This window comes from Salarias fasciatus, chromosome 20, assembly GCF_902148845.1.
Source record: "Salarias fasciatus chromosome 20, fSalaFa1.1, whole genome shotgun sequence".
In the NCBI taxonomy this organism is placed as follows: domain Eukaryota; kingdom Metazoa; phylum Chordata; class Actinopteri; order Blenniiformes; family Blenniidae; genus Salarias; species Salarias fasciatus.
This window is the reverse complement of record NC_043764.1, coordinates 12,554,795-12,564,029: the sequence shown is the minus strand read 5'-3', so window position 1 is coordinate 12,564,029 and position 9,235 is coordinate 12,554,795. Positions and strand designations below refer to the sequence as shown.

At 42.9% G+C, this 9,235-nt stretch overlaps 1 protein-coding gene across 1 annotated transcript; it reads right to left on the bottom strand.

Annotated features, from left to right (window-relative positions):
- Positions 1-1,869: 1,869 nt before the first annotated feature.
- zfp64 (zinc finger protein 64 homolog (mouse)) lies at positions 1,870-7,843 on the bottom strand. Its single transcript, XM_030119763.1, has 6 exons — positions 7,633-7,843; positions 7,346-7,492; positions 7,122-7,268; positions 6,942-7,004; positions 6,604-6,855; positions 1,870-4,821 (listed from the first exon to the last, which is right to left on the bottom strand). The coding sequence occupies exons 1-6, from the start codon at positions 7,652-7,654 to the stop codon at positions 3,461-3,463; spliced, it is 1,992 nt and encodes a 663-aa protein (XP_029975623.1). The 5' UTR covers positions 7,655-7,843; the 3' UTR covers positions 1,870-3,460.
- Between the last annotated feature and the right edge of the window lie 1,392 nt (positions 7,844-9,235).

The following is a 9,235-nucleotide window of genomic DNA, read 5'->3' as shown; positions in this document are numbered from 1 at the left end:
GGTCCTGAAATCACACAGAAAACTCACAGCTGATCACTGATGTGACTACAATGAATAATTTAAGATTATACACTCGAATGACATTATTCTGGAAATGATTAATTTCAGCATATTTAAGAGCATGACAAAAACAAACAAAAAAAAAAATCTAAAAATGAGTTTTGAGGTATTTATACCAGAAACATAAGAAGAACTGACGGGGTTGTGGTTAATCTTTCTTTGAACTTCACAAATTAGCAGCGCGCTTCTATGTTAAGGTTTTTAAACACAACAGTAGATTTATTTAGTTGTTGAAACACTAAATCAAAGGTTAAATATGCTGCATATGCAATTTTTCACACGCAAAATAAGACTATCAGCAAAAGCAGGTTGAAGAAATTTTAAAAACTGATGCTAGCAGTTATTTAGCATCATCTAAATCTAGTGTGAACGCGAAGCTATTGGATTTCACCTTAATTAAAACAAAGAGGAAAATTAACCCACTAACTTCTCCAGTACGCTCTACTCTACCCAATTCTATACATATAATAGTTTTTCAGACTCATTCGCGGTCTGGTTAAGTGAACTCGCTTGACTCACCTTTAAGAACTTGTCCTGCAGGTTGTACTTCACCTTTAATATCAAATAATACAGTATTGTGAAGCCTCACTTCATTCTGCCTAAGAAAAGAAGAAAAGGAAAAAGCTAAAAAATAAAAGTTTTAGCCTAAAATATAGATTTGAGCATATGCAAGACCGGAGAATCCCAAGATAAAGACAAGTCTGAGACTTAAAGCTGTAATTGTGAACTCTATTACTCCAAAATAAATTTTTTTTTAAAAAAGATTTTAACATTGTGTAAATCAGGAATCAGGTCTAAAAACTGATTTTGGGAATGACAAAAAACCAAATTATTGCTTAAATACCCATTTTAGCTCGAAGATAGTATGTTTTTGAAGTTGTCAAGGTTGAAGGGGTTTTTCAGTGTTGCCGAAATGACACTAGAACCCCCGAGTTCTTGTTAGCAACACCGTGTAGCTTCCTCTTCGTTCTATTTTATAGTATTTTATAGGTCTAATTAGGCAGATTTTATTTTTTCAACCACTTTCGAACTGCAGGTTTAATCTGCAACGCATGTCTTGGTTACTTAACCTGTTCAATAAGATTTTAGGCGTTCAGGAGACTTTTAAATCTCTCTAAATGGAGCACTAGTATTATGAACCTCGAGTGTTGTTTCCCTGTACAGTTAGATTAGCTATTTAATCTTTAAATACTTAGTTTGACTTGTTTGTTACCAATTTGAGATTGTCTATAAAGAAAAGAAGTTTGTAAACTGTGTAGTTTTTTTTCCTGTTCATTAGTGCTCAAATATTTTCACTAAGCATCTTGTAACTCATTTCATTTGACAAACTTGCCTGTCAAACCAGTTTAGCTCTTTAAATTTAAAGAGGCTTTCAATTCCTTGACAGCAAAGTCACATTTTAAGATATTTGAAATAGCTGAGGTCAAACAGGCAGATCAAAAGAAGCCACTTTTTCAAACTGATGTAGATTCTGGGATGGAACTTAATGACATCCTGTGCAGCTGCTCCACTCATATCTTAATGCTGAACAGTTCAGCTAGATGCTCATTTCTGAGGTAAAATCTTCAGTCTTCCCAAACATTTTGAGCCATCAGACAGAGTTTGAGGTAAATGTGGAGCGTGCAGGAGCAGAGCAATTAGTGCTTATGGACATAGAAAGAAATCAATGGTCAACCGTATGCTGGAGACCAATATTCAGGTGCAGCGTCCACTCTACAAATACTAAGTGACTGAAGCCTGAGTGTAAAAAAAAAAAAAAAAAAAAAGAAAGAAAAAAGGGCCAGAATAATTGACTGCAACAAGCAGAACAGGAGCACTTTATTGGAAAATCTATCCGGAGCACAACTTGGCTTTTAGAAGATGAAGACCTTGATATGTAGCTGGATGTTTTCAACAATTGACTTCAGCTTCAGAAAGAGGACTTAAGAAATAATCATTTTCACTAAAGCTACTCCCAGAACATGAGTGATCAATACCTGCAGGACTGCTGTAATCCACAAATTCCTAATCTAATGTAACCCTAGGCTCTGCTGCCACCTGGCGGCCAAACACAGAAAAGGCACAACAGTCACTTATTCTCATGACTTCTTCCAGATTTTATTAGATTTTTTTTTTGTTGTGATGTAGCTTCAAATTAAACCGTATTTCAGCAAAGCAAATCTTGTAAAAAGGATTTAATACTGATTCTGTCCAGTTGAAGGAGGGTGTGTGAAATGAGTGGCGCACTGCGCAGTGCAGTCGTGGTGAACGCTCTCAGCAATGTGCACGTCTGATTTTCCCCCAGAGCCCAAAAACATCCACCTGAGGCTGATCTGTGACTTTAAATTTGGTGTAAATGAGAGTGCGTTTGCCCTGTGGGGACCTGTCCGTGGTGTACGCTTCCAGACCCTGAGTTGGTTCGAGCGGTGGAGGAGAGAAACGGATGTATGACAAAAAGGATCAGTAAAACTTGACACTACTCGAGGACACTGTTGTGCTACAAAAAAGAAAAAAAAAAAAAAGAAAAAAAAAACTAACAACAAATACTTAGTCGAAAAATCTGAAACTGCAACAATTTCGTCAGGGGTGTCAAACATAAGGCCCGCTGGCCGAAACCAGCCAGCCGGAGGGTTCAATGCGGCCTTGTGATGACTGATCAAGTGTGAAAATCACAAAGAAAACTAAAGGTCAAACGTCTCGTCAGTACTGCTTCTGGTGTGCAAAACCAACACAGTACTCTCCAAATGTAAAATATACACAAGTCTATATTAAATAAATAAGATTCTGACTTTTTTTTCCCCTCAGAATTCTCATAATTGAAGACACGGATCCCAGAAAAAGCCTGACATCTTCGGTCCTCAAGCGGCTCTCAGTATCACTCCAGCAGCCCACAGGTCGGCTCCTGACAGGAACCCGTGCTTCCGAGTTCAAAGTCAGAATTGTACAAGTAAGTTTAAAATCAGTTTTCTGAGAAAAAAGTCAGAATTCAGTTTTCCTTTCTTACAGTGGCCCCGATCCTCTTCCATACTTCATTCATACAGTAACCTGAAGGGAAACAGCACTGCAGACAGAAAGTCCCATTTCTCTGCAGAATTAGACCAATAAATAAAATACATGGTTGCATTTTTATTGCAATTATTTTTTTTTTTTAAAGAGAAAATCTGTGCTGCAACGAGAGGACCTGCTTTACAGATATGACGTGATTTTTTTTACTATTTGAAAATGATATGTTGAAATTGAACTAATTTTTCTTCTTAAATTTCAACTTTTATTTTGAAAAGATATTGAACGTATGCTGGAACAGTGATCTTCTCGCCCCTGATGTCTTCTGATGCAACTGTGTCAGTGGTTCGCTTTACACAGAAAATAGCTTATAACGCAGATTAGAACGTCTTTGTCGGAACCGCATGCCGCTCTGCTCTCACTGTGGGATGCTTTCCAGTGTGTGCGAGTCGGAGTACAGCGTGTGAGGCGAGAGCTGCTGAGCCTGAGCGGACACGATCAGCGGCACGCCGTGGATGACCACGTTCTGGCCGCCCAGGCTGATGTTGGGTACCAGCAGGGCGCCCTCCTCGCACTGTAAGGCACTCTCCTCCGCCGCCGCGGCCGGCTTGGACAGGGCGGCGTTGCCCTCGGTCACCACCGTGACCTCGGTGCCGCCCTCCTGGATGAGGGCGTTGAGGCCCTCCAGCTCGGAGCAGGTGGTGATGAACGTCTGGTTGCCGCCGGCGCCGCCGGAGTTCTGCGCGCTGATGGCGGTGTGCAGCAGCGCCTGGTGCAGCGGGTTGCCGGAATCCTCGGAGCCCAGCTGAGTCAGGATGACGGTCTGGGGTTCGAGCGTGGCGTCCACGGTCTGGGCCGGCCCGAGGGGCTGCATCGGCGCCAACAGGTTGACCTGCTGGATCATGGAGCCGATGTCCTGGCTTTCCGGGCCCAGCAGCACCATGTTGGTCTTGCCGGGACTGTCCTCGCCGGCCGGGATCAGCGAGCTCTCCTGTCCCAGAGGCTGAGACACGATGATCTTGAGCTGGGCGCTGCCGTAGGGAGCCACGGAGCCGGGCGGGATGGGGACCTGCAGCTGCGTGACGGGAAGCAGGCTGACCGAGTCGGCGGGGGCGGAGAGCTGCAGCTGGAAGACGCTCTGAGCGTCCCGGTGCTGCTTCTTGTGGCTCCGCAGGGAGTCCTCCCTCACGAAGGAGGCGTCGCACGAGTCGCAGCAGAAGGCGCGGGCCGCCTCCAGCTTGGCCCGGTACCGGGAGCTGACCGGCTTCGGGGAGTCGCCGCCTCCGTTCTTGCCCCCGGCCCTGCCCCCCTTCCCGCCGGTGCCGCCGGCGCCGCCACCTTTCTCCGGCTTGTCCGAGTGGCACTTCTTCCTGTGGATGACCAGGTTGCTGCGCTGCTTGGAGGCGAAGCTGCAGAAGTCGCATTTGAAGGGGCGCTCCTCCGAGTGGATCCTCTCGTGGACTTTGAGCGCCCCCTTGCTGGAGCAGGAGTACGTGCACTTGGAGCACTGGATGGGCTGGGTGGGCTGGTGCTCCCTGGAGTGCTGCCGCAGCGCCGTCTTGTTGGTGCACTTGAAGTCGCAGTGCGCGCAGTGGAAGGAGTTCTCCGTGCCGTGCTTGATCTGGATGTGGGACTTCAGGTTGCCCTTCATGGCGCAGCGGTAATCGCAGAAGTCGCATTTGTAGGGCTTCTCGCCGGAGTGGATCCGGACGTGCCTCTTCAGGTCCGAGTTGATTTTGAACTTGGCGTCGCACTGTTGGCACTGGAACGGCGCATCTCCTTCAGAAGGGATGAAAACACAAACGGAAATCTGACATTTCATAGAGTTAGAGAACATATCAAAGCTCCACAATAAAAAAAAACATTTTTTCCCAGGTATGCTGGTCAGATGTATCTATAGACACATTTACTAATATCCATAAAAAATGTCTACATAGTCGCATAGAAAATTAAATATAATGTGTCAGATTTCTAAAAGTCACCAGGGGCCAAAAATTTGTGAATTTAGTTTTAACCCAGCTTGACGATTGGTTAAGAATTAAAAAAAACAAACAACTAAGAGATGATCGTCTACAAGAGTTCCAGAATATATCAGTTTTAGACATTCTGAGAATTTCTAGAACTTGACATTTCAAGAGTGTGTCAGATTTCTACAGTGTCAGACGTTCTTTGATTTGTGGGGATTCTGGAATTTCTACAGTGTCCTGAAATATTTTTCAACAACGACCAAGGAAGGAAATGTTTCAATTCGAAGCATTCTAACAAACTCTGTTAAGGGTAAGTGGGTTTCTTATTGCATCGTCATCTACTTTTTCAACATCAGGACTGATTTTAGTCAAACAAGATGAAAAAAAATATGATCCTGCTGTGTGTTCATTAGCGTCTTGCATGCACAACAGACTTGGAAACAACAGACCAGGAAAACATAAAGAGCATTACCAAAGTGATCCAAAAAGAAAGAAACACTTAACCACGTAGAAAAGTAACTTTGTCTCAGTTTCGCTCTGCAAGTTAAGGTGCTGGTTCCACAGTAGGAGCAATTTTGGAAGCAGATGTGTGGAAGATTTAACTTTTCTGTATTATGGTGTAGAGGTTAGCACAGTGCGATATTCTCCCTACACTTATATGATTTTTTTAAGTTTTTGGTCTGAATTCCTCTCCAAGTCCTAAAACATGTGTTTGTGGCCAACATCTGACTCCACATGTCTGGAGGTGTGAATGTGTCCATCTCTGTGTCTGCCCCGTGATGAACTGGTAACCTGAGCCGGGTGTAACCAGCCTCCCGCCACTGTCAGCTGGGATTACCTCCAGCCCCCGGGTGAGCCTGAGTTTGGATGAGGCGGAATATGATTGCTGTGAAATAAAGCTATTGCATAAGATCTCTATGATGAGAGAGTCAGTAGCCACACAGCTACTAATGAACAGTACCGATCCTGAAGCAGGTTCAAGTTCTATAAGAAAACTGTGTGAAGTTCAAGACAAATTCTGATTGATTTAAAATAAAGCTTTTGAGAAAATATGATGGATTGGTATTTGTGTTTTTTAACATTTTTCACAAGAGTATATGCATTTCTGCACCCAGGTTAACAACAACTCATTCCTCTCGATCGACTGAGTGCACGTGGAAATTGGATTACTACTGGACCTCTTCAGCACTGAAGAGGAAAGGACGAAGTCTTTGGAGACGGCAAGAGAGAAGGGAAAGGCAGCAGCGTGAAGGTCTGAGAGCGAAAGGCACAGAGCACAGAACTCAGTGCAGGAGACAGATGTAGATGTTTTGGGTTCAGGTGATCAGATCAGGAGGGATGAAGATGGGTTTTAATTTAGAGTTACCAGGTTGGATAGGATTGTAAATGAAGAGATCAGAGGGATGGCTAAGGTTGAGAAGTTCAGAGTTAAATCTAATGATGCAGGTAGAGATGGTGGATGTATCTGTTAAAGGAGATGAGAGATGAAGCTGGCAGGAAGGACAAAAGAGCCGCCGAAAGACAAAGAAGAAGAACCGTATGTCTGTCTGAGCAACAATGACTGACATTCCCTTTATCATGTTCGGTCACTCACCAGTGTGCGAGCGGAGATGCACGGTGAGCTGGCTGGAGTTCCGGCTGGCGTACGGACAGATCTGACACTTGAACGGCCGCTCGTCGTAGTGGATGCGCAGGTGCTTCTTCAGACTGCTGCTGTCTGCGGCTGCGTACGGACAGTGTTTGCATTTGTGCGGCTTCTCGCCCGTGTGAGAGCGACTGTGCATGTTGAGCTTGTCCCGTCGGCTGAAGCGCTTGTGACATAACTCGCACTCAAACGGCTTCTCGCCTGGATAGAAAATGGGGGAACAAAAAAAGTCTTGATAAAGAGTTTATCAAAGTGAGAAGGATGCACGTGAAAAAGCATGACCGTACCTGTGTGGGTCTTGAGATGACGCTCCATGTCTTTTTGGCCATATTGTGTCTTAAAAGTGCAACCTGCAGGACGAGAAGCGGGGTTTACAAGGTGTGTGTAGCACCTGCACTTGTGGAAAAGTTAATCTATGACTGGCAGGAAGCCATAAGAGAGACTATGTTACAATAGTTTACACCAACCGGAGAAACAGCAGGTGTGTCTATTTGAAGAGAGGGCGGGCTTTAATTTTTTGGAAGGCGTTTTCTGGGCTTTGGTCAGGATCTTTTTGACACCCCTCATGACACAGGTCTGGTAGGTCTCCTCAAACACAAACTCAGTGCTGGAATCTGTGTGGGAGCAGAGGCCAACAGCATGTGAAGGTTTGCATGCAGATTAAAGCAGAGGTGGAGCATGTTGTTTTTACCTGTGGCAGTTGGTGCTGGTGCGTCAGGTGCGGGCAGGGAACATCCATTTTGCTTGTGGGCGAGGAAAACCTCAAAATTGTTGTACTGTTGCTTGCAGAAGCCGCAGATGTGAATGTCTGGACTCACCTCCACCACTACTGAGTGTCCTGCAGGGAAAACACAGAACAGCCATGCGTGATCTCACCAGGGTGTTGTTCCAATGCAAGATCACGGGTATAACACAATTTAACTCTCATCTCAAGTCGCAGAGTGTAGTTTTCACCCCGACAGCGTATGTTTCTCTCACCTTCGGCGTTGTATGTTGCCATTTTCGAGCTTGTTTTGCTGGAGATCAACTCATTTTCTGCCTCCTCTCAGCCGATAACGCAGTTAAACCGTTTCGATTCGAGCCCGGATTCAGCAAAAATAGAATCTGACACATAAAAACGTGTCACCCACAACAAGTTTTGGATATTTTTGACCAAAAGACTTCACTTCTCTCTCTACCTGCTCTGACACAGAAAGTGTTTACGGCATTGGGTTTTACGACAAGCGGTTTGGGTTTTACGGCAGCGGGGGAGAAGCTGGCGACTGTTTCCAAGTGACGTCAAATGTTATGTTTGTGAGTGTGGGAAAATCAAGCTTCACGTGTTTTTAAACATGTTCAGACAAATACGATATCACAATAACACTGTTCACTCATTTTGCAAACGTGCCTTCAATATATTCCCCACAAATGATCTATTTTCAAATTCTATTTTTAGTCTAGTTTTATTTGTTGTTGTTCATTTTTGTTTACTCTGCAAAACTGAGATTCAAGTGCCAAAGAAATAAATGTTGCTTTAGATGAGAGCAAACAGCAGTGGAAGTATTCTTTGCAACCATTCTTCTAATTAAACATAGAAAGCTTATTGGAGATTTTTTTAAAGGACAACACACTCAATTGAAACCTTCATGTAATATGGTTAAAATAAATGACAAGACTGAAACGAACAGGACTCTCTCAAAAGGATCCCAATTTTTCCCCCCAATCCTTATATGAGCCTATTGTGCACTGAAAACACTGCTGTCGTTTTATTTATGTTTTTCTAACTTAAATTAACAGCAACAAAAAAAAAAAAAAATGAAATTAATATATTCAACCTTCAAAATCTGATCACATCAAGTTGCATTAGTTACCATTATGCTTTTAAAATCTGCAATTTCGAAGGACGATTTATCAAAAGCTATACTTTCAAACATCTCTCGGGAGTAACTTTCTTTACATTCCATTGTTAGCGTCACATGGCTGTCTTGATTGAAGTTAAAAATCATAAAGAGGTCAAGGGAAAAAAGATCTTTTAAAATACGAAATCTTACCTAAAATGCAATTTTCACTTGTCCCGCCCCTAGAATGATGACCAAACTGGGTATCAATTATAAGAGTTAGAAAAAAATATATATTATTATCTTTGTTCAGAAATGTCTCTTGGAATTGTGGAAATATTTCTTTTGATCAACAAATACTTTAATATATTAATTATCATGCAAGGACTCTGTATCCAACAACATCTTTGTAATGGTAGAAGAAGAAAACAGTGAGTCACGTGACACGATGGAAACGAAATCATCAAATAGTTCAATTAGTGTCCCTTGGTTGGAGAAAAGGTATGTGTTCCCTTTAACTTTTCATATTTTTACATATTTTTATACAATTTATACTGTTTTGCTTGAATGTTTCACTCTGCCTCACACCGAGCAGACATATAGCAGACTACAAATAAAACATACCGTGATAGAAATGATGCCTTTGCTGCCAGGGCTGAGCCAGTTAAGGTTTTTTTATAGTTCAATACCTCATTTTGTTGTACATTAGCATTAACATTATGCTGTGTATAAAGTTACATCTTTTCTTCTTTTAGATTTTTATT

Excerpts from the sequence above, each read along its gene's own strand:
- zfp64 (XM_030119763.1), bottom strand. The coding sequence starts at position 7,654 with ATGGCAACATACAACGCCGAAG. Across the intron at positions 7,493-7,632 it reads GGCAACATACAACGCCGAAG|GACACTCAGTAGTGGTGGAG; the intron begins GTGAGAGAAACA and ends TTTTCCCTGCAG. Across the intron at positions 7,005-7,121 it reads ACACACCTGCTGTTTCTCCG|GTTGCACTTTTAAGACACAA; the intron begins GTTGGTGTAAAC and ends CTCGTCCTGCAG.